This window comes from Rattus rattus, chromosome 5 (genome assembly GCF_011064425.1).
Source record: "Rattus rattus isolate New Zealand chromosome 5, Rrattus_CSIRO_v1, whole genome shotgun sequence".
Lineage (NCBI taxonomy): Eukaryota > Metazoa > Chordata > Mammalia > Rodentia > Muridae > Rattus > Rattus rattus.
The window spans coordinates 36,134,815-36,160,233 of record NC_046158.1 but is presented as its reverse complement, the minus strand read 5'-3'; the positions used below and the strand labels follow the sequence as shown (position 1 = coordinate 36,160,233).

General features: G+C 42.2%; 1 protein-coding gene and 1 long non-coding RNA gene across 2 annotated transcripts in view; both read left to right on the top strand.

The window, feature by feature from the left end:
• Nucleotides 1–10,934: 10,934 nt before the first annotated feature.
• Nucleotides 10,935–25,419, top strand: part of Acvr1c (activin A receptor type 1C) — a 77,960-nt gene continuing 63,475 nt past the window's right edge. The window contains exon 1 of the mRNA XM_032903321.1: nucleotides 10,935–11,231. Coding sequence (XP_032759212.1) covers nucleotides 11,159–11,231 — 73 coding nt within the window. The 5' untranslated portion in view covers nucleotides 10,935–11,158. The remainder of the gene's footprint in view (nucleotides 11,232–25,419) is intronic.
• LOC116901429 lies at nucleotides 16,750–18,965 on the top strand. Its single transcript, XR_004387991.1, has 2 exons — nucleotides 16,750–16,808; nucleotides 18,795–18,965. It is a non-coding gene; the product is annotated as an uncharacterized LOC116901429 (long non-coding RNA).

Below are 25,419 nucleotides of genomic sequence, written 5' to 3'. Positions count from 1 at the left end.
AGAGAACCAAGGAGCAATTTAACCACAGTGAACAGTGGTCACAGGGTCAAGGTGGGGTGGTAATGATTTGGTAGTTTATCTAAACAACTGTTCTTTTCTGCATCAGTGGGCTGGAGGCCATGATGATCATGGAGGCGTGATTACCCTGTCTCTGTGGGAAGAATTTATCATTATGCAAATTTTGTTAACTCAGGTAAGGAGACCCTGGCTTGGGAGAGTTCTGTGGTACAATGTGCACCAACTCAGTGCAAGGCCTTAGGGGCAATTTCAAGTACAAAACCAAAGTGACATATATAGACATACATGTAAGCCTTTGGGGTTTGTAGACAAGACTTAATCAAATGGAGATAGGACATAGTGGTAAGTTTCCTGTCTATTTCTTGGCCTTGGGTGGTTGAGGGTTTGAAAGGTTTTGAAGAGCCCTCCCACCCCGTTTTCCCTTTTCTTAAAGGGCATAAGACCTGGCCAGAAATCTGTGTGCTACGACAGATCCCAAGACCTTGGAGAAGCAGATGACAACGGATTGTATATTTCTTTAGCCTTGGCTTTGTTTTCTGGGCTTGGTTTCTTTAGAGACAGCAGCAGCAGGATAATGGGATACCTACCCTCATTCAGAGAAACTCGTTTCTGGTGTTGTTGACCGCAGACTTGAGTGTCATCCTCCAAGAGAACAATGCCATGTATGTGATTGGAACTGGCTGCATGTACAGTGTATGTGGAGCACTGACCCATGCTTTTTCTGGCTCTGTTTTCTCCTTGCCTTCTGACAGGGCTCTTCTGGGAAAGGTTAGAGGCATAGCTGTGTGGCTGCACACAGACTGAGGGGTCTTACCAGAGAGTTAACTGTTCCCAGAGCCAACCAAAAAGTGTAAGAGGATGAATAGAGAGAAACAGTGACTATTTAGAAGGTGGATCTGGGGAAGACAAGAAGGAGTGCCTGCTGCTCTCAGGTATCAGATTTTCACTCTGGCTAAAGTGGTTTCTGTCACAAGGTCCTCAGGAAAATAAGTTTGGGACTGGGGAGCATGTAAGTGCTTCTAGAACAACACAGGATAAAGGATGAATAAATCATACTTTATGAACTGGATTGACTGAACGTATGTTCCCTTTTGTGTTGAGTCTTTTTTTATTATCTCTGAGCTTTAACTGATGTTGGTTTAAATGCCCAAGCTTTATGTGGGTACAAATACTGGGAAATTTAGAGCAGTCATTCCGTGCTTGTTCTCTGGAATTGGAGGCGAACATTTTCTTCTACTGGTGTTCCTTGTGTCCCTTCCCTCTGGGTTCACGTGATGATAGGATATGTCATTACTAAGAGGCATTGCCATTAACCTCTACCCTGTTAGACAGTATGCTGGGTACTGAAACCTCACAAGACATTCGACTTGGTAAAAGAAGATTCTTGTCTTCTTACAGGAAGAAGTAGGGAGGAAGGTTTCACGTGTTTCCATAGTCTTCAATTTTCCCTAATGAGATGGGTGCTTCCTGAAACATGAGTACTATGTAGTATTTCTTAATTGTTCTGGTTCAAATGTGACCTGTAAATTTTATGTGTTACAAATTTATCCCCCAAAGTCAAATTCAATGGGATGTAAGAATATTTATTTATTTAAATTGTATGTGTATGAGTGTGTGCCCCAATGTTAATGGCATGTGAAAGTATGTAATTTATTACTTGAGCTGGGAAGACTTGCCCACTGTGGATGACACTACTCCTTAGACAGGGGATTCTGGAAAGTGTGGAGAAAGTGAACTGGGCAGTTCTGGGCAGAAAGTGAATAGCATGTCATGTGAGTTATCGCTTTTTGCTCCTACCTATAGATGGGTTATGACTAGCTACTCCAAGTCCCTATTGACTTGACTTTCCCTCTGTGATGAACTATAACCTGGATGTATGAGCCAAATAAACTTTTCCTCCTCTGGCTTGCTTGTGTCCACAGCAGTGGGAAGCAGGAATAAGCTTCTAACTGTGTTGTGACGTTATAGTTCTAGAAAATGGGCCATGATATCACCATAGCAAAGAAGGAAAGAAAGACCCCGTATTTTTGTTTATAAGAGCATACCCAAATATTTGCAGAGTTTAATTATGCTTGCTATTCTACCCCATGCTCGCATGAGGTATCAAGAATCTGTTTTGTGTATTTGTTTGATGTGTTTTCTTTCCGGTTTAAAAAGACTTTCCTGTGAGAAAGTGGCTATGTGCAAAGCGGTCTGGTATCTGTGTATGAAAATGTCATAATGAACCCATTACTTTGTGTGCTACCGGAAGAATAAATAAAATAAGACTTCCGTAATCTTACCTAATTATCAGAGCTTTTGTGTATGGCAAAATATTATTATCCCCATTTGTGATAATTTTAATAGTAACTAATTATAATTACTTAATAGTCTGAAAGCATTCCATTAAAAAAAAAACAGGCTACATTTTCTCATTTTATCACTGAATCAAAATGTGGCAAAATTATGGTTCAGTAAGAGTTATAAGAGATCCGAACCCTCAATTTCTGGCTGTGACTTGGAAGGATTCAATACCTTTGACAATTCTAGACAAGCAAGACTAAATTCCTAGGACTGTGGATCCCAGGAGAGTTTTTATGTTTTGTTTTGTTTTTTGTTTTGTTTTTGTTTTGTTTTGGAATAACCCCTTTGAACATTCATCCTATTTTGAAAAATTCCCTACCTACTCCAATCTGATTATCTCTTTAAAAGCCACACACTTAGTCCCTCAGCTTCCTACGGACTATAGGACGTGCGATGATATTCTTGAACTGAGGGCCAGTGAGATGTTTTCTCCCACATGCCTGTGTTTGAGAAATTTCTTTATTTTCATTTCAGGATAGTTCATGCTAAAAGGTGTAGCCCACCGAAACAGAAGCTCTTTAGGGCCCACTGAATTTCTGGAGACCATCTAGAGGCCACGGTATCAGAAGGCTTGAAAGCTGGTATGCCTCTAGCATTGGCATTGAGTCTAAGGACAAAGATGGTGACTCAAGACTTCAGGGCAATGGGGACATAATCCGAACCACACAGATAGAGAGTTGTTTTGGTTGTAGCCCCGAGGATGCATTAAGATGGGGATAATGTAAAGTGACAGGCATGATTTAATGGCTAATTATGACAGCTCAGTTATGAAATTACTCAGGGAACAGACTGTAGAGACAACAGCAGGAATGACAGTGACAACACAAAGGAAATGTAACTGTGACTTGATTGTTGACCAAATATGCGTCATCACTGGGGAGGGAAAGGAGTAGAAGACAACCAAAGTAGGAACAGTATGCCTAGAGGAAAGCATCTGACTGTTACCATGTCAGCTATAGGAAAAATGATCCCTGGTATCCAATAGAAATCCATTAGAGTAAAATTTTCCCTGGGAAATAAAGAGACACCCACAAATGGAATTCAGATTTGACTTGACTGCATTAAAATAGGTTAAATTACTTTTAATATTTAATTTAACATAAAATATTATTATTTCAACATGCAATAAATTCAAAATTATTAATGAATTCCTAAATTTTTCTTCTACGTTGTCTTTGAAATCTGGTATGTATTTAACCTGCGCAGTACAATCAGACAGAAATCACATGTCAAGTCCTCAATGGCCATGGTTGACTGAGGGCTTCTCATTCCTCAGTGAGGCTTTTAACCACTTCTTGACTTGAGTCAAAATGATCAGAATCCTACATTTTTTTTGGCCTGGCATTTCAATAACTTTGTTCTTTTTGAGCTCATTTCCAAGAAAGTGGTAGGTTTATACTGAGTCATCTAACTCTCTTACCTCTGGGTGACCCGGCTTGTGTAGGGTGTCATTACAGATCCACTTTAAGGAAATGATCTGAGTGGCAGTGGTTTGCTTCCATAGAACTGAATCTTCAAGCTGCCTCTTACAGGGCTGGTACTGAGTGTACCTTGTCAGAGGCCACTCAATGGTTGGACTGATTAAATAAGAGGACAGCCAATGTAATCGGAGGATATGGAAATCAGTGAGGCCCAGAGAAGGCAGGACAAACCACAAATTAAAGTCCTGAAGACAGCCTTAAAGCTCTGAGCCATAGCTGAGCTAAGAGATTTTCTAATATCTGTTTTTATCATCTGTGTTCGCAAAACGTTTGTTGTGTATTTTTCTCCCTTATGAAATCCAAGCTGTCTTGTGTGGTAGGTACACTCACTGAAGATGGATGTTGAGATCTTTTTTATAGAATGCAAATGGATTTAAAAGATAATAGATACACATCCAAGCCCCCTCAGTTCAGAGATTTCTGAAATTAAAATCTGGGCTACGTGGAGATGAGCATGCCACACTTTCTGTCAGGGTCATAGGGCGTCATTGAAGGAAAGTTTCAGCAAAACGAAAGATTAGGCTTTGCCAGGGCCCTGAAGGTTAGTGTAGTGTGCCTACTGTGTATATGTTCATCTCGTGATAATGACTCAAAAGGAAATGAGGAGTACATAGAAACAACATTGGAGTTTATGGAAAGGGTATTAATAAGAAATGTATGTGCCAAAAGTTCCTAAACAACCACTCAAGTAAACCATCCTCATCTTCACCTATTACATCAGTCTGACCGCCTTACTCATGTGGAATATTTTACAGTTGTATAGTAGTACTGTGTTTTAACGTCCCGATGCCGGCTTGGCTTGTTTGCATATGATTTACTCAAAGTCTGTTGAGTGAGGGGTTATGAACCCCTTAATTATTTGTTTTCTTTTGGTTATGAGAATCTGGGAGTTATGGTAGCGAGTTGCTATGGCAATGAATATGTACAGCTAGATGATGAAGGGAGGGGGGATGTTAAACCTCGAGAAACATATTTGCATGTAAATGTCTCATGAAACTTGAGTCTGGCATATGAAATATTTTCTGTTATGTACAAAAATATTAAAGATATGTTTACCACATGAAATATGGATTTTCATTGTTTATATTAAGAGATGGCTCATATGGTATGATGATGATTTTATTATTATTATTAATAGTAGATTTAAGCAGGGTATTGTGGCATATGCTTATGATTTCAGCACCTAGGACTTGAAGGCAAAAGAATCAACTCAAGGCTAGCCTTGGCTAACCAGTGAGTGTCACAGACAGAAAGACAGACAAACAAATAAAACAGTTAATTTTAAAAGATTAAGACTGAATTTTTCCAGCAAGATAGTGTGTGTGTGTGTGTGTGTGTGTGTGTGTGTGTGTGTGTGTGTGTGTGTGTGTCCAGTTGGGAAACATCAAAATATCTTCCCTTGGTTTTCTTGAAGATGATATTAAAGACCCTAACATATTAAGAGCATTTTTCATTGCCAAATTTATAGTTTGCCAGCTTTGAGGATTCAATACATTTACAGTGGTTAATTATTTTCTTCAAAGTTTTCTTGGTGTTGACATTGAATACTCATAAAAGATGAGAAACATGGCCTTTAAGAACCTAGTGAAAAAGAGTCTTAAAAATTAAGAACTTACTCTTTAAAAGATTATTTTTTTATGTCCTGTGGATATGTTGTGTCTGTATATGGGAATGCCCATGTGAGTGCAGGTGCCTATGGAACCCAAAAAGAAAAGTGTGAGATTCCTTGGGGCTGGAGTTAAAGGTGGTTCTGAGCTGTCTAACTTAGGTGCTGGGAACCAAACTTAGGTCCTCTAAACCATCACTATGTATTCGTAACTGATGAGCCACGCCTTCAGCCTAAGAACATAAATATTTGTCACCTTAACCACAGTGGTTTTATCACAAACCACTGCAAACAAAATTCTAAAGATCAAGAATATTTGTTTGTTGACTAGGAAAATATTTCCTGTTCTTTTAACTTTCTTTGGTTTTAAAATTACAGTTCTTTTTTATTTTTTTTAATTTTTTTGTTTTCATCTTTATTAAATTGGGTATTTCTTATTTACATTTTGATTGTTATTCCCTTTCCCGGTTTCCCGGCCAACATCCCTCTAACCCCTCCCCCTCCCCTTATCTATTGGTGTTCCCCTCCCCATCTTCCCCTCATTACCACCCTCCCCCTGAAATCCCGTTCACTGGGGGTTCAGACTTGGCAGGACCAAGGGCTTCCCCTTCCACTGGTGCTCTTACTAGGCTATTCATTGCTACCTATGAGGTTGGAGCCCAGGGTCAGTCCATGTATAGTCTTTGGGTAGTGGCTTAGTTCCTGGAAGCTCTGGTTGGTGGGCATTGTTGTTCATATGGGGTCTCGAGCCCCTTCAAGCTCTTCCAGTCCTTTCTCTGATTCCTTCAACGGAGGTCCTGTTCTCAGTTCAGTGAAAACTACAGTTCTTAAGACAAGGCAAGAAACTCCACCATGTCATAAGAATTCTTTAAGCCAATATTGTCCAAAAGAGGTAGATCATGAGCCTCGTATGTAATATAACATTTCTCATAGGCACACTATGTTAAGTCACTTTAGGGGCTGGGGAGATTGCAGGGAGTAGCAATGCTTCTTTTGCAATCATGAGGGCATGAGTCTATGTCTCCAGCACCCAGCTAAACAACAGGGCATGGCTGTAATGCCTGCAACTCCAGCACTGAGTGGGGGAAGAGGCAGGAAGATTGCTGGGGTTTTGGGATAGCAGCCAGTCCAATTGGCGTGGGGGTGTGGCAGGTGGTGGGAGGGCAGGCTCCAGAAATCAGGAAGAAACATTGTATTAAGAGCATAAGATGTGCATTGATAGGAAATGACATCCAGTGTTCTCCCCTGGCCTCTGGAAACGCACACACAAGGTACAGGCAAAACTCACACATACACATGCACAGTCATTTATCAAATACAGAAAAACTGGAGATAATCAAAATCTGAAGAGAACCTTATCCTCCCCCCCTCTCTGTGTGTGTGTGTGTGTGTGTGTGTGTGAGAGAGAGAGAGAGAGAGAGAGAGAGAGAGAGAGAGAGAGAGAATGTATGTGTGTACATGTTCCTGTGTGTGTCTGTGTAAGTGTCCATGTGTGCAGGTATGGATGCCAGAGTTCAACACTGAGTGTCTTGACTCTTCACTTATCTTCACCATTTTGTCTTGAAAAAGTCTCTCATTGAACTCAGAGCGCATCAATTCAGCTACGTTTGCTGGCCAATGAGCATCTGCGATGTACCCATGTCCACCTTCAAAGTACTGGGGTTACAGATATGAGCCTTGTGTGGTTGCTTGGGCTCTGAAATAGACCCTAGAGATTCCATGGCAGGCAATCTCAGGACGGAGCTATCTCCCCAGTTCCGATAAGTTTTATTTGAACTCACATGGCTTAGAGGTTTCAGAGAGCTATCTGTTGGCCTGGTTGCTTTGGACCTGTGGTAGCATGGGGGTGGGGGAGTGGCAGAGTTAAATAGCTTATCTCATAAATGGCAGGTGAAAGACAGAGGAAGAGGAAGGCCTCGGGTCTCACTATCTTTCTTGGGGATATGTCCCCACAACCTAAGACCTTTAGACTCTGATTTTTAGAGCCACCCCACATGCCAATAGCAGCACAGAGACCAGCCAAGCCTCTACTGCATGAACCTGAAGGGAACACTTATGCAAAACATAACACATAACATAAGAAGGGGTAAATGGCATTAATTTTAATAATATATAGTAATGATAGCCTTATGAAGGAGTAAGTTCTTAGAAGTGATTCATTTGGCAAATTCTTTGTTATGGAACCATCATAGAGGGTGACCTGAACTTAGACAGTGCGGCCTCCTACACACCTATATTATATGGTATAACCTTTGGTCCTAGGCTACAAATCCTCATAACATGTTTCTGAACCGAATTTCAAGACAACTATGTCAGAATGCTAATTGCTTTTGTGTCTACCTATATCCAAACATAGGAAGCCATCATGAAATGCAGTGTGATAAAGTGCATGGAGCACTCCCCAAGAAGAAAATTTGCTCCAGGCAAAGGACTAGGGGTTGCTCCAGGCTACTTGTGAGGGAACCGTGAGCTCACAGAAAGCATTAAATCTTACTGTGTAAGGCACCTTACGTAAATACCTTACATAAAGGACGCACTAAATTTGTAATATATGATTGTTCTTCCTTCAATAATAAATTTAGCCCAGTTTGCAATAGCTTTAATAACCTTTATTTTTGGAAACGTTTTGACTTGTTTGTAATATTATTTAGCTTAAAACACAAAGATTACAGTTCTTTATTTCGATCTCTGTTCTGTAAGCTTTAATCTACTTAAACTTTTATTTTTCTTAAAATATTCTATTACCCCCCTCCCTCCCTAAATACCTACCCATCCATCCAGGGAGGGAAAAAGGAGCGCATGGGAGGTCAGAGGACACATTTGGAGACTTGTTTCTCTCCTTTCACCATGTGGGTCTTAGGGATCAAGTCCAGGTTGTCAGGTTTGGTGACAAGTGCCTTTATCTACAGAGTCATCATATTGACCCACTAAGGTGCAGAGCCCACATGAGGTCAAGGTTCTTGTTATCATTGTTAATTCCTACCTTTTTAACTAGTCAGTACCCAAGGTCAATACATGCATGCAATTGTCGTTTTCTACTTTACCAACTGCCCGATTCCAGACAGATGGTTATAAATATTTTTAAGTGGATGGGGTGCACTTTGAAAATAAAATATAGTACGTATGTAAACCACCACTATTGTTATCAAGTATCATGTGCTGTGCACAATTGTATGTGACTCACAGTGAAGTAGGTTTTATATTTTACACTAGTACCCCATCAAAAGGAAGAAGATTCTTGGGGCTGGTGAGATGGGTCAGCATTTACCCTGCAAAACCTGACTGAAGGCCTAAATTCCAGAGACCGGAATGGTGGAGGAAAAAACTGACACCTCCATAATAGACATGCTTTCTCTCTCTCTCTCTCTCTCTCTCTCTCTCTCTCTCTCTCTCTCTCTCTCTCTCTCTCTCTCTCTCTCACACACACACACACACACACACACACACAGAGAGAGAGAGAGAGAGAGAGAGAGAGAGAGCCCCTCAAGTAAATGAATGCACATAACAAAGCATTTTAAAAGTACATGTTCTGTGCTGAGCTACAAGTTTCTGACGGATATGACGTCTCTTGGAAACAGGACATTTTGGTTTGTTTCTCTTATAGTCTTATGAGACCTCTGTCACATTCATTCTGACTTAATTATCCCAATTGTCAACGTGTTACGCTATTGGCTTGTAAAACAAGGTAAATTCTGTTCATCTGTAACGTATCTTACATTACCACTTTTGCACCGAGTCTTTGCAACAGGGCATGGATTTTGTGAGCACAGCCCATATCGATTTGCGATGGACCCTTTGCAAGCACTAGATACCCACCTGCTGTTTGTAGAGGCCATATTGACAGTGCCCCATCAGACTGAAGAGAAAACCACTGCGTTCGTTTGGAGTGTTAAAGTTATTCAACATCTGACTTCTTGATGTAAAAACCTTGCTTTCTTACAAAACAAGACAAAACAAGTCTCAACTTGCAGAGGACCTAGTTTTCTGTATTAAAGACAAATATGTAGGAGTAAACACCTGTATCTGCTGGATGCCTTACTGCAGCTGCACCTTTGCACTGTCTTTTTTTTTTGGGGGGGGGGGTCTGGTTAGCACTAAAGTAGAGCCCAGCTGTGAGCCAAGGCAAAGCCACAATATACCGTGCCCAAGCATTTTCTTGCTTACTTTTTTAAGTGTCTAGTTGTGGGTGTGTGGAAGGGCTCAGATGTGTACCACATCTCCATTTTTTTTTTTTTTTGTTTGTTTGGATCCAAGATGAAATGAGGACGAAGTCTTTTTATACTCTGGGATGTTTTGATTCATCCTCGGTGGGGGTACAAAAGTTCCCCAGAACTGCCACTCTCGTGCTTCAAAGTCCATCACGCAACCCGCCTCCACCAGCACCATCATCCTTTGACAGCGACGGCATCCATCCTTACAGAGTTTTCCGTAGGCTTCAGAAGGAACATTTCCTGTTTAGTGCTGAGATAGGTGAAGAAGTATCTCTTACTCTAAAGCAATTAATTTATATGACTCAAGCACTTGGAGGAGCCTTCTAACACCAGTGAGAGCACCCGCATTGTAGTCTTGGTTTTGTGTGTCATTCAAACGAAAACAATCCCATTCATTTTTACGCTCAGGCTGCATGAGTAAAGGGAGTTTATATTTGCTTCTGTTTAATTGGTGATGGCTACCCTTACATTTTGGGTCTCTATCTAGATGGGAAACAGGCATCAGTAAGCTTTTGCAGGAGGATGCGTGTACAGGTTTAGTGGTGGTGTTAAGCAATACTCAAATGGCTTTTTATGATTTGAGCAATTCTTTTTTACGTTGTTTAACCACCTCTCTCCCCCAGTTGCTAACTCTGTAACGGCAGAAATACCTTCTACTTGTGTGTGCCTGGTCCTTTACTTCCGTTACTCATCATAGACAGCTATGTCACCTGGCATAGTTTCTCAGTTTTGTGCCCTCGTTTTTTTAGGTCACATGAAGTCTTGAGATGAGGACATGAATGAATGACGTTTGTTTGGTAAAGCAGAGCTGTGTGGTTTGAAGGCAATGGTGCCTTGGGTCATTTTCAGGGATCCACAGAAAGGGAGCACTTTCACAGACCCAAGAACTGGGGTGCTGGGGTGGGACAAGCCTGGAGAAAGAGCCTGTGATGTTCTCATTTCTCAGGCTAGTTACATTTAGGGGACAAATAAACGAATGTGGAGGGATCTAGAAAGGTGGATCTTCTGTAGGAGACTGTAGAGAAAGCAGCTGCTGCCGTCGTCCTACGTGTCTTTAAAGTCTCAGCTGGGCTTTGCTCTCCTACCCCCCCCTCCCCACTCCCACCCCCACAAGGAAAAGCTAATCTCAGGGACCTGGCGCGGCCCGCTTCTCTTCGCCTACAAGAGGTGTCACCTCCCCGCCACCCCTCCGCCCTCGGTCTTCTGCCCCGCCTTCGGGAGGGTGGCTGGCAGCGGTGCTGGTGGAGGCGCGGCAGGGGCGGGCCCTGTCCCTCGAGGCAGCCCGCGGGGCCAGTGGCAGGAGCGGCGCGCCGCCAGCCGCGGGGGGCGTGGGATGGGGGAGGCGGCGGAGGGGAGCGCCCGCTGCCACTAGAGCCAACCGCGCACTTCCGAAGGGTGTCGCGGCTGCGCTCCCCTCCCGCGCCCCGGGAACTTCAAAGCGGCCCGCGCTGCGGGCTGCGCTCTGGGACCCCGAAGCCTTGCACCGCCGCGGGGTGGCCATGACCCCAGCGCGCCGCTCCGCACTGAGCCAGGCCCTCCTGCTGGTGGCACTGGCCTCCGACCTTGCGGCAGGTATCGTGGGTGTTTCTTTCCCGAGCTCGTGGGGGTGGCAGTGGGGGCGGTCTGCGGGTGATCAGAGGTGACAGAAGGTACTCTGGGCCAGGTGGCTGTCCGGGAAGCCTAGTGGGGAAAACGTAGTGGGCTGAGAGCGCGTGGGGCAGGGCGCAGCGTGGGCACCTGATGTCTGGCAGCCGGAGGGTTAGGTAGGTGTACAGGTGTTTGGGGGACGAAATCATCAAGGGAGGAAAGGAGACAGGGACGTGGGGCTTGGAGAGTGGGACTGAGGTGGATGATTAATTCGAGGACAGTTTGCAGCAGAGGGAGTAGGGGAGCATTTGTAGGTGCGTGCTTGGCTGGGAGCTGGGTGCCACTATTTCACACTGCAGGGACTTGGAGGAGTGCAGGTGCGCTCTGGGGGTGGCAATGTGTGGAGCCCCAGAGAGACGCACAAGGGTGGGCGCAGGGTGGGGGAGGAGGTGGCAACTTAGTCTGAGTTTTCGGAGGTGAAGTATATTCCAAAGGCCATTGGTGCCAAAGGAGACAGGAAGGGGGGTTTAAGTCTGCGTAGCTCGCAATGCACGTTGCTTTCGAGGTATGATTTTTTTTTTTTACTCAGTTTCCGGAAGTGGGGGTATGGCAAGCGTCCCAGCGTTTATAACAGGTCTGTGCTGCGATAGGCTAAATAGAGTCCTCGACCCGAGCTAGAATCCAAACGTTTCTTTTACGATGTTTACTAGAAACTGGGGCAAATGCATCTTTGCTTTAAAAAAAAAAAAAAAAAAGTTTGCTCTGGAACTATACTCGAACACTGCCCTGGATTTCAGAGAACAGGAACAGGTCCCACCCTAACTCATTCTTTAAACATTTCAATCAGACATGGAAGACATTTGTACATATAAAAGACCCCAAAAATCCTGGTGTTTTTCCTTAGAGCAGTACTTTGTCCGAAGCTGATTTTGATGCATTTTTTTTTCAGATGACAATCTGTTTGACATTAATAGCTATACTCAGGGTGGGTAGTTTCCTCGTGGTGACATGTGCAAGCGTTTGTTTTGAGTAGTATGATTGCTGTCATGTACAGATTTCAGATGGCCTGAGAGAATTACCAAGTACAATATTCAAGTTAAAAAGCAATAATTGGAAAGAATTAAGAGATAAAATTGGAGGATGAAAACATTTTAGCCATCTTTAGGAAAGCGATTATTGTACTGCAGCCAGGAGGATGGGGGTGGGGGGAGTCAGGGTTTAGAAAATTCATCGATGCGAACGAAGTCGACTGCCAAAGTCCTCCTAGAAAATGGGTGAGCACTTTGCTAACTTGGGATGCTGAATGTGTGTTCTTGACAACCGAATAGACTTTACCAACCCAAACTAAAAAAAAAACAAAAACCCAAAGTAGCTTTCAAGTATCACAGTTGTGACTGGCTACCTGTGAACCTGTCTCTCTAGGTTGACCAAGTCACTTTTTTAAAAAAAAAATTTGGGATAATAGAAAGAAAGGATTATACTTTTAAATGTATGCTACAGAGGTATGTTTTGTTTTATGACAGAAACTAAGGCACAGCCACAGAATAAAGTATGCCCCATATGGTTTTTGACAGGGCATGAAAACTTTAGACACTAAATGCATTATCTGTGCATTATGATATATATTACATTTAAGATTGACTGTTTTTGGAAAAACTGAGATAATAGAAAAATGCTTAATGTGTCAAAATAGTGGCTAACTTATTAAAATTGAATTTTTTTTGTGGCCAGCTTTTCTTTCCAATACAATTATTTTCAGATTTTTTTAAACTTTTGTCCCACATAAGCAACAGGTGTTGATATTTACATTATCTGTCCCAAGTTTTATATAATTATTTGATGACCTCTTTATATATCTATTTATATATTTATATATATTTTTGAACATATGCTTCTGTGTGTGTGTGTGTGCTGTGTGTGTGTGCTGTGTGTGTGTGCTGTGCGTGTGTGCTGTGTGTGTGTGCGCGTGCGTGCATGCAGGTCATTGCATACCATGTGCTTGGCAGTGCTTGAGGAGGGCAGAAGAGGGTGTTGGATCCCTTGGAATTTGTGTTACAGATGCTTGTAAGCTACCATGTGGGTCCTGGGGATAAGCCTGAGTCCACTGTGAGAGTAGCCTGTGTTTTAGCCACTGAACCATGGCTTCAGGCCCTCTTTGGTGCTTTGATAACAGAATTCTAGGTAGTTCCCTCCCCAACATTTAAATTGTATTTCTCTAATGTTTTCTAGCCTCTCTTTGTAAATTATGTCATGAACCCTACTGAGCATTTACAAATGTGTACTTGACATGGTTGTCATGTTATATGGGAAGTTGTTCTGGACAGGAAGACATTGCGAGACTGTGTTACAGAAGGCACCAGCTTCCAAAATGGCCCTGGATATCTGAAAACATGGTAAAGAGGTTGGCCGTTTCTGCCTTGGCTGACCCTCTCCGGCATCTTGGTTGCCTTTGAGGTGGCATGGAGTCACAGAAGAGTTGATTGTTCCTCTGAGCATTCCAGAGACATAACAGCTGGCAGTGTCTTAGAAACTAATCTATACAGATTGTTTAAAAAGGTTCCTCTTGTTATGTGGCTCTTTAGACACCCCCCTGTCTGACAGGATGATGTCTCAGAGCATTTACAACACTCCTTGTTCATATCAAACAAAGAAAGAATGTCCTGGGATCCTCCGCTCTGAGCTGCACCGGGATCCTGCAGGGTTACGTCTTGTGCCTTCTCTTCCGATGCCACTCCATTCCTTTGTCCTTTGGTCAGTAAAAGAGGCATCTCTCCAGAAGCACAAAGCTAAGTGTTTCCTTTAATAACCGCTATGGGGCTGAGGGTATCAGGTGATGAGATGTCCCCCACACTCCCCAGGCAGGAGTTAGCAGTTCACAGAGGGTCTCAGAGGTGTGTCTGGGAGGGAAAGAGAAAACCTGGGCCGAGCTAACAAATGCAGAAGCTGTTGCCACCTTTGCCCTTCTTTAGGCACAGTTATTTATTGGTTGGTGGGTACAAATGTGGCAAGAGCCTCTCTGGTTCCAGGGAAGAGATCTCTCTGGCAGAGGAGAAATGCGTGGGCACCCTTGGGGCGTATTTCTTCATCATCCGAACTGCCCAAGGCTTTTGCCTAGTCTCAGGGATGCAAAGTCATATAAAGTTATGCAAAAACATATAAAAAATTATTTGAAGCAGCAGAGCGCTGTGGCTAAGGAGTTAATTCTTTAACTCAAGCAATGGACCTGCCAGGGGTGGGACAGATTACAGGAGGATGTAGTCTAGGGAGAGGAAGGGGCAGCTGTAGGTAGCAGTTGCTAAGTTGTGGATTAATGGAGGTGATGATTCAGTTGAGTTTTAAATTGCCCATTAGACACTAAAGTGGACATCTTAAGAAAGAAATTGATTTTAAGGGTCTGGAGTTTAGAGGGCATGTCTGGGCTGATGGTAAAAATAAAACTGAGCCAAAGCCATTTGCAGATAATTTTGAAAGATGTGGCAGGGCCTCAAATTTAGTAAACGAAGTGCAGGCCCAGTTAAACTGAGTTTCAGATAAATAACGGATAAATTTTTAGTCTTCATGTGTCACCGATACAGCACCAGACAAACACGTATTACAAATCCATTTCTATGATGGCCAGCGATGATGCACACCTGGAATCCCAGCACTTGGGAAGCAGAGGCAGGCAGATCTATGACTTCGGGGCCAGCTTGGTCTACAGAATGAGTTCCAGAACAGCCAGGGCTACTTGGAGAAATCCTGTCTTGAAAACAAAAACAAACAAACAAACAAAAAAAGTAATTTTTTTTTTTGGTATAAATTTCAGTTAACTGGGAACTCTCTGACTTTAACTTTCAGCTGATGAGAAAGAAATACTGCAATAATATGAATTCTCGGTGGTCATATTCCTGGCTTTTTTTTTTTTTATTGAAAGAACAGAGCAGACCTATTTTCTGTGTCAGGTCTCTTAGAACTTTTGTTCTGGCTTTGCCTCTGTCCCAGGTTGCATCTCAAGATAGGTCATTGTGAGCTCTCTGAACAGGAAGTTCCCCTGCTTCTGTGTAGCCAGAAGCAGCTCTAGCCTCTTCCAATGTAATTTTGAATATCTCAACATAAGAACCTATGCAGAGGAGACAAACATAATTCTCTGGGGTTGGGGGAGGCTGGAAATGACGGTTGAATCAAAAAGGTTGGTTTCACGAAAATCTGCAGCCTTTTGAAAGTGATTGTTATTTGTTGATGTTGCCTTGCGAGGGCATTTTCCTTTTGAATGATCTTTTGTGTTGTCTCTTTTAGGAGAAATTCTTCCAGGCAGAAAACACCCAACTGACTTACTTTTCTCAGTAGTACTTGTCTAACTTATTGCAAATCAGTCGTGTGTTGCAAATCAGAACATTAGGGGTTGGGGAATCAGACAAGGTCATGACTAGGGAGACTGTGAAGCCCCATAGGACCTGCTCTGTCTAACACGACTTGTGGTTTGGGGCCACAATTTAAAAGAAGTATTGCGAGTCTTTTGGGAAAGGAGCCAGAATATAAAAATAGCAGCCAGAGGCCATTTCGCTCTTACTCTCGCTTAGTCTCCACCTACGACTGTTGTTACCAGCGGACTGACCCCACCTTTGTGAATGCAGACTTGTAATCATGGATTCTTAGGCTCTAGATATACGCTTCCATATGGAAATAACTTATTTTGACAAACGATAAAGTGGATTTTCAAGTATCAGCGATAAACTAAAGCAAGAAAGCAAAACTTCTGAGAACAAAGTGCATGGCGTGCCACACCTCGTTGCGTCATCTTCGGGGTTTTTTTCTGGATCTTTTTGTGCTTTGGCACGCTGTATATAAAGATTTATTTCCTGCCAGTTATCAAAACTTCAGGGTTTATTTTTATTTTAAGATAATGTGATATGCTCTTAAGTATTATAAAGGTGACCCTTTTATATTATATAGCATGTAATATAGTACATATATATCATATAGTGCATACATATTATATATCATATTAGGAAAACCTAAATATCATCTTGACTCAAATCCCTTTCCTTGGTTAAGCCAGGAGACTTACAAAAGGGGGCTGGCTGTGGCAGAACAAAGGAAAAATAACCTTTTGTAACCTGTTGCTTTAGACTTTAACTGCATAGCATAACTCCAATATCCTCTACCTTCCTAAATGTTTAATAAGTCGGTAGTCAATGAACCAGTGAAGGAACCATAGAATCCTAGACCTGGACACTATATCTTTTCAAGACCGTCAATATTTGACATTCAGTCACTATGGGAGAGATAGACCAAGGCCCCAGCACCCCCCCCTGTTAGTGCAGCTCTCAGGGTAATCATGAGGGACACAGGCAACAATGATTTGAAGTAAGGAATAGACATTGGATCTGTGGGAAGAGTTGCTGAGTATCTTCCCTATGCTGAGGCAGAACTTGCTTTCCCTGTATTTTATTTCAGAAGGAACTAGAAGTCAAAACTATGATTGACTTCTGCATCTTCCTTGGTTTTGAGAGTTGGATCTCAAAATGCAAACGTCTACTTTCCCTTAGGAGTTCCGTAAGGAGGAAAAGGGACAGGGAGATGGTGAGAATGTGAACTGTGTTCAGAAGACCCAAGCCCACACGACCACCTCACCTCTTGCGCATCCCTGCTCTGATTGGCTAGCTAGGTTATCTACTTGTTCTGATTCTTCACTCCCCCCCCCCCTCTAAAATCACTTACCTTTTCTGTTATTCTCTTCTGTCTTTCTGAGAGTAGGCCTGACTGTCTCTTTGGAGCTGTTTTAAATTAATCCTCTCAAGAATTCATGGCTGAATCATTCAGTATGACTCAAGAGCTTGCTTATTATTTTTTAAAACAATTTAAATTTGCAATGACTTATACCATCCCAAATTAGAGCAATCTGGTTTTTTCATTAAACTTTTCACATCAGAAGGCTCAAAATTTTTGAAGGTGAACCGCACATCCCCGCCCTCCCCTCCCCACCTCAAGTCTGTTTTGTCATCTTAACCTCATGGTGAGGCACAAGGACAGTGATAGGTGCCACATCTCTGTGTGCTGAATAAAAAGTCTTAAATAACTTCATGATTAATTTAAAGAAAGATTGTGTGTGTGTGTGTGTGTGTGTGTGTGTGTGTGTGTGTGTGTGTGTGTGGTCAAAAATAGGACAAGACAAAATCTAGTCCATCAGGACCTGGGAAATGGTAATTCTGCTGCAAAATGTTTCATACATGCATGCTTATCCAAGAGATGGTAATTGAGAGAGTGGTAATCCAGATTAGAATGGTTTTTTTGAAAAAAAAAAAAACAGGCTGTTTTAAAACAGAGCCAGCATATATTAAAAATTATTAGCTCCTTACATCTCACAGTCCTATCTGATGACACTTTCCTGGCCTGCTCTCCTAGACGTGTATTTTTTTTCTTCTCTACCACCCCCATTAACACTCTTCAAGAGTAAAAATTCAGCTCTGAACATTTGCCTGCTCTCAGAGTTATAGTAAGACTGTGTTCTCACTTAAACTCCACTTACAGTCTGCAATATGTATTTCCAGGAAATGGACAATGTACTAAACCTGGGCGAATGAAAGAATAGCTCTAGAATCAAAGGATTCCTTGTAGGACAGTAAGTGTGTACTTGAATGGAGTTATTTAAGAAAAACTATTTCCTAGGGCTGGTCTTTTGCATAGTGCAGAATGTTGCCCTCAGGAAAGTACTTGGGCCTCTTTCAAAGAGTTGAGCATTGTAAATCAAGAGTTGAGCATTGTAAATCAGGCTCAAGACAGTTTGGGTTTCGTCACCAGCACAGAGATTTCTGTAATAGCTCATCACCTGTCACACAATGTCACTTTCGCATTTCTGCCATTGGGGATTTGAACTCCATCTCCTTTTACCTTGGCAAATCTGACTAGAAGTTAAGCAATTTCGTTGGTTTATTGCAAAAATATAGATATTGGTTTTATTGATTAGTTCTCTTTCACTTTCTCCCATGGTCAGCTTCATTATTTTGTTTTGCGACTTACTTCAGGTTTGATTTATTTATTTTAGCTTGGTTTCTTGCGATGATACCTTCGATCAAGTGTTGGCAGCTTTTCCCGATAGGATCTATACAGTATCCCATACATTCTGGCTTCAGGATCCGTGTCCTAAAGTCTCTTTTGCAACTCTCTAATTCATCCTTTGTAGTAATGTAGTAACCCAGAGACAATACACAGATGGATAGGTGTTACTGCATTTCAATAAAACTTTATTTGTAAACTGCCCTCCACTACAGTGTGCTGATACTTTCTTCAGTCACTCACTCTTGACCTTTGTTCTTTTTTAACATACATATTTAAAGTTGTAAGCTTCCAGCTCTGCAGCTGCTCCAGTCCATCCTCATGGTGTAATCTGGGTCGCACTTCTATTTTGATTGGATTCAAAATATTTTCTTGTTAATTTTTGGGGGCCGATATTAAAAAACAGATACCTGTTGTTGATTTTATTAAATTCTAATTTAACTCTATTGTTGGGTTAAAGGAAATCCACAACCTTTATGGTTTCAGTTATTCGACTTTGTGTTTGTTTTATAGGTCACCATGTGTCTAACCTGGTGGGAATGCAGGAGAGGATTGGCATGGGCGGCATGTTCTGTAAAAACACATTGGCTCCGGCTGCTTGATGGTGCTATTCAAACCTTGCGTATCTTACTGAATTTTTCTCTCCTGCTCTCTCAGTTACTAAAGGAGTGTTGAATTCTCTGATTTACCAGTGTAATTGTCTACTTGTATTTCCAGCTTTCCCAGATTTGGCTTTTTGGATCTCAAGTTTTGATATTGAATCCACTCACATATCAAATTATTATATCTTCTTTCTGAACTGTATTTTATAGTTCTGTGTGCATGGGCATTTTGCCACTATTCGTGTCCAGGTATCACACGTGTGCCAGGTGCCCATGGAGGTCAGACGAGGGCATCAGATCAGTTATGAATGGTTGTGAACCATTATCTGGGTGTTGGCCATTGAACTCAGGACATCTTGAAGAGTCAATTCTCTTAACCACTGAGCTGTCTCTCCAGTCCATATGATGTCTTTTTTGATACATATTGGGAAATCTGTTTTATCTATGGATATATTTATTAAGATGACAGACTGTTCACATAATTGGCAATAATAGTGTTTGCTTTGAAGTCGATCCTGTCCATGTAGTCCTACTATTCTTACAGTCGATATTTTTTTTTAGTCAATTTAGCAAAACTATTAGGATAGCAATGATAACGTTCTAGGGCCAAGGGAACATCTGCATTTTACAGATTTTTCCACTTGCCTGTTATCTTATGTGTGGCTTTGTATTTAAAGTTGGACTTTTTTCTTTTGCAGTAAGTGTATGGGTGAATCTTTCTCATTCTTACCTACTTGCCTTCTAACTGGGGTTTATAGAACATCTGTGTGAATGTATTTATCAGTGTGGTTGGGTTTAAAACTGACTGAGTTTTAAAAAGATAAGTGTTCATTGCCTTTATTCCTTGACTTCAACCAATATATTGGACCAAGGACAGTTATTACATATTACTTTCACTATTAATTTATAGGCTATATGCCTTTGTTTTGGCTATTGCCTCAAACATTCTTGCCTCCATCTTTAAATGACCGTAGTTTAAGAACTTCATTGTGTGCTTTAGTTCTCTTTGTCTTTGTGCTGTCACTGTCGTCCATTCTTCTTTTTTAATTGGTTATTTCACTTACATTTCTAATGTTATTCCCCTTCCTGGTTTCCCCTTTGCAAACCCTTCATCCCCTCCCCATTTCCCCTGCTTTGATGAAGGTGCTCTCCCACCCACCTACCCATGCCCTCCCTCCTCCCTGCCCTGTCATTCCCCTACACTGGGGCATCCATCCTTCATAGAACTAAGAGCCTCTCCTCCCATTGATGCCAGATAAGGCCATCCTCTGCGACATATGTGACTGGAGCCATGGGTCACACCATGTGTACTCTTTGGTTGGTGGTTTAGTTCCTGGGAGCTCCAGGGGTCTGGTTGGTTGACATTGTTGTTCTTCCCATGGGGTTACAAACCCTTCAGCTCCTTCAGTCCTTTCTCTAACTCCTCTACTGCGGACCTATGCTCAGTACCATTGCTGCCTCTGTATTTGTCAGGCTCTGGCACAGCCTCTTAGGAGAAAGCTATATCAGGTTCCTGTCAGCTTGCATTTCTTGGCATCTGCAATAGTGACTGGATTTGGTGCTTGCATATGAGATGGATCCCCAGGTGGGGCAGCCTCTGGTTGGCCTTTCCTTCAGTTTCTGCTCCACACTTTTTCTCCATATATTCTCCTGTGAGCATTTTGTTCCCCCTTCTAAGAAAGACTGAGGCATCCACACTTTGATCTTCCTCCTTCTTGAGTTTCGTGTGGTCTGTAAATTTTATCTTGGGTAATCCAAGCTTTTGGGCTAATATCCACTTATCAGTGAATGCACACCCTGTGTGCTCTTTTGTGATTGGGTTACCTCACTCAGGATGATATTTTCTAGTTCCATCCATTTGCCTATGAATTTCATGAAGTCATTGTTTTTGATAGCTGAGTAATATTCCATTGTGTAGATGAACCACATTTTCTGTATCCATTCCTCTGTTTAGGGGCATCTGGGTTCTTTCCAGCTTCTGGCTATTATAAATAAGGCTGCGATGAACATAGTGGAACATGTGTTCTTGTTGTATGTTAGAGCATCCTTTGGGTGTGTGCCCAGGAATGGTATAGAACATAAAGTTTAACAGCTTTACGGATACTGCTCATCCACTTTCTAATTATTATTATTATTATATCTTATTATTGGTTGCTTTTTTTAGTTTTTCAAATGCTGACCCATTTGATCACCCTTTTTCTATTAATGTATGTCATTTTTATGTGTTTGTAATGAATGTATAGACAGTATCATGCTTCCTTCTAAATACTTCGGCATGCATATTATACAGAGTTCAATATTTGTTCACATTTTTCTCCTGTGATCAAATATTTATATATGATATTCTTGGGTATCCATTTTGAGAAATGCACTCACCCAGTCTTTAAAAGATATTAATGATTAACTTCACAATGGTAGACTGCCTCATGTGCCTCTCCAGGCATTCTGTGATGCCAGACTCTCAATGACATCTGGTATTTTTTTTTTTTTCTGTAGATAGGTTTTGGCTATGTAAATTCTGATTTGTAACGGCCACTTAGGTTAAGTTTGTTGGTAGTGTTGTTCAAATTCTGTATATTTTTACTGAGAAAACTGTGTTAAAACTTTTCCGATATGTTGAGAATTTGTCTAGTTTTTTTCTTTAGTTCTTTCTTAGACATTGTTATTATTGCTACTGTTAATTTGTGTTTCTCTCTGTGTGTGTGTGGTGTGCGCACTTATGTGCATTGTATTGTGTGTTGACTTCAGAAGGCACCTTGCAGGATGTGGTTCTCTCCTTCTATTATATGGGTCGTGATAGGGACCAGGTTGTCAGGCTTGACAGCAGACAGCCCTACTCACTCAGCCACCTTGTCTTCCCAGCTTTAGTTTTGTCAAATTTTATTTCAATTTTATAATTGTACACAGATGCATTTAATATTGATGTCTTTTTTTTTTACTATAAGGTAAGTCTTTTTATTGAGTTCAGTGGTAGACTCTGCCAGTAATATTATCTTGATGCAGCCATGATAATGTCATGATGTTTAATGTTTGTGTATATTTTTTTCACTACCATTTTGTTAGGTATTTTATGTATTTATATTTCGAATGTTATCCCCTTTCCCCTCTCTCCCTGCTTCTATAAAGATGCTTCCACTTCCACCCAGCCACTCCCACCTCAACACCCTGGCATTCCCCTACACTGGGAAAACGAGCCTTCACTGGGCCAAAGGTTTCTCCTCCTATTGATGTCAGACAAGGCCATCCTCTGCTACATATTGGCTGGAGCCATTGGTCACAGCATGTGTACTCTTTGGTTGGTGGTTTAGTCCCCAGAAGCTCTGGGGGTAGGGGGAGGGTGGTTCTCGTTGGTTGATATTGTTGTTCTTCCTATGGGGTTGCAAACCCCTCCAGCTCCTTCAGTCCTTTCTCTAACTCCTCTATCAGCATTCCTGTGTTCAGTCCAATGGTTAGCTGCAAGCATCCTCATCTTTATCAGTAAGGCTCTGGTAGAGCCTCTCAGGAGACGTCCATATCAGGCTCCTGTCAGCATGTACTTCTTGGCATCAGCAATAGTGACTGGATTTGGTGGCTGCATGTGGTATGGATCCCCAAGTGGGGCTTCCTTTCCTTCAGTCCCTGCTCTACTCTTTGTCCCTGTATTTCCTCCCATGAGTATTTCGTTCTCCCTTCTAAGAAGACTTGAAGCATCCACACTTTGGTCTTCCTTCTTCTTGAGCTTCATGTGGTCTGTGAATTGTTTCTTGGGTATTCCGAGCTTTTGGGCTAATATCCGCTTATCAGTGAGTGTATATCATGTATGTTCTTTTGTGACTGGGTTACTTCACTCAGGATGATATTTTCTAGTTCCATCCTTCTCTGTGATTTTATTATCAGGAGCTCCGTGAGCTATGGTATTAGCACATCCTTCAGTATGTACTTGGTTCTTGATTTTTAGCCATTTGTCAAATCACACATCTGACTTTAATTAGTCAGTGTCCCACTTATACTTAGCATACTAACTGATACAGGTATTAATCATTCTATCTTCTTTTTGTCTTTCTTGTTTTTCTTTATTCCTTTCTGTAGAACTGGTATTACTTTTAGTGTTACTTTACTGATTTCTTAATTTTGCTTTTCAATTAGTTTTTTATGTTTCTGTAAATCTATTGTTTTTTAATTCAATGTTCACTTTTCAATCAACATGGTGATATTTTAGCCACACTTTTTATGTTCTTACTTCCATCTTCTTACTTCACCTAACCCTCTTTATCCCAACATACCCTACTTTAAACACAAAGACCTTATGATAGCATGGCTAGATTTACAAAGAGTATACTTATATCAACTAAAATGATATATGAAGCAGATTTAGACATGATGATGACGTTAGCAATGGTATATAGATATGTAAGATAACCCCAATGAAAGTCTAGGGTAACAAATGAATGAACTGATGTGATTCTTCAGCTTAAAGAACTACTAGACATGAAGAACAGGAACTAATATTTTTGATGACTCTTCAGCAGATTGGACACATCTAGAGAAAGTATAAATTTGAAGACAGTAATTACACTAAAATAATATAATTATACTGTTATTAAAGTAATTATACTAAAACCAAAGGTATCAGGGCATAGAGGGAAAAAGGCCCAGAGAAGTAAAACAGGACACACAAGGTGCCAGGCAATACTTAGTATCATCCATGTATAAATGGGATTGAAGGACTATCAGTTAATTGTTTCAGATGTCATGAAAGACTTCAAATTAGTAATCACAGAAACTCAGAAGACCAAAGAGAATGACAAGTATATCTTCCTTCTTTAATCTACACCATTAGATAGCTCATATTTTAATTGGTAGGATTCAGAAAAAAATCTGAATAAAATAGATGCATTGCACATGTAGAAGAATTATCATGCACCATAATCATAAGCTATGAAAAGCGGAAAACAAGTCACATATAATTATAGCAAGTTGAAAAAAATTCTCAATCTGTTGTGGTTTAGATCTGAAGTGCACCCTCAAAACTTTGTCCTCAGCTGGTGGTGCTATTGGAAGGTGATTGGATGGTGAGGATACTGACCTGATGAATGGATGGGTTCATCATTGAATGGATTATCAGGGTGAGTTGAAACTGTGAAGGGAGATTATGAGTGGATAAAGTGGACCACTAGGAGAGTTCCTGACTTTCTTCACTTTATCTTCCTGGCTGCCAGGAAGAGCCCCACCCTTCTGCCATGATTTCATCTTGCAACAGACCCAAACAATGAGTCGAGGTGACCATGAATGAAAACCTCTGAGATGATGACATTGAGTGCATCATTTCTCCTTTATGTGGGTTACATTATTAGCAATCGATGCACGTGTCAGAGATTGGGATGGTACACAGGAAAGTTCCACAGTAGTGAATGCTAGTACTCACCAAGAAGACATGGGAATCCTAAATGTATATGCACTCAAATGTAGAGCTTCAAACCTGGGAAGCAATACCTGGTAGTGTTGAAAGGGGACACAGAAAATGTAGGATGCTCAAAGATTCAGCATGACTACAACCCCCAACTAAAATACAGATCACGTGATTTAGAGCACCTGATGTTATCTTCTAAAGCAGAGAAGACAATTTTAAAACATTAAAGAAATAGAGCAGCTCTCTGCTCCCAGAACCCGTGGGAGAGATACCTTACTGCCTGGTCGGGTGGGCACTCCTGAGGCTGCAGAGCGGAAGAGACCACCAACACTGCCCACCCCTGCCCACATCCCTGACCCAAGAGGAAACTGTACAAGGCCTCTGGGTTCCTGTGGGGGAGGGCCCAGGAGCAGCAGGAGCCCTGCCTGAGACACCGCCGGATCCTGAAGGAAACAGACCGGAGGAAAATACCGGAGGCCATCTGGAACCCTGGTGCACGGAGGCTCCCGGAAGAGGCGGCGCAGATCTTCCCGGTCGCTGCCACCGCGGAGAGCCCGTGGGGCAGAACCCCGCGAGCGAACTCGAGCCTCGGGGCCACAGGTAAGACTAACTTATCTGCTGCAAGTGACTTGCCTGGTGGAATCGGGACAACAGAGGCAGAATCCCTCTAGGACCAGGCACGTCCTGTGTTTACCGGAAGTCCCACACCCGCGGATCCCGGCCCGCAGCAGCTCTCTGCTCCCAGAACCCGTGGGAGAGATACCTTACTGCCTGGTCGGGTGGGCACTCCTGAGGCTGCAGAGCGGAAGAGACCACCAACACTGCCCACCCCTGCCCACATCCCTGACCCAAGAGGAAACTGTACAAGGCCTCTGGGTTCCTGTGGGGGAGGGCCCAGGAGCAGCAGGAGCCCTGCCTGAGACACCGCCGGATCCTGAAGGAAACAGACCGGAGGAAAACACCGGAGGCCATCTGGAACCCTGGTGCACGGAGGCTCCCAGAAGAGGCGGCGCAGATCTTCCCGGTCGCTGCCACCGCGGAGAGCCCGTGGGGCAGAACCCCGCGAGCGAACTCGAGCCTCGGGGCCACAGGTAAGACTAACTTATCTGCTGCAAGTGACTTGCCTGGTGGAATCGGGACAACAGAG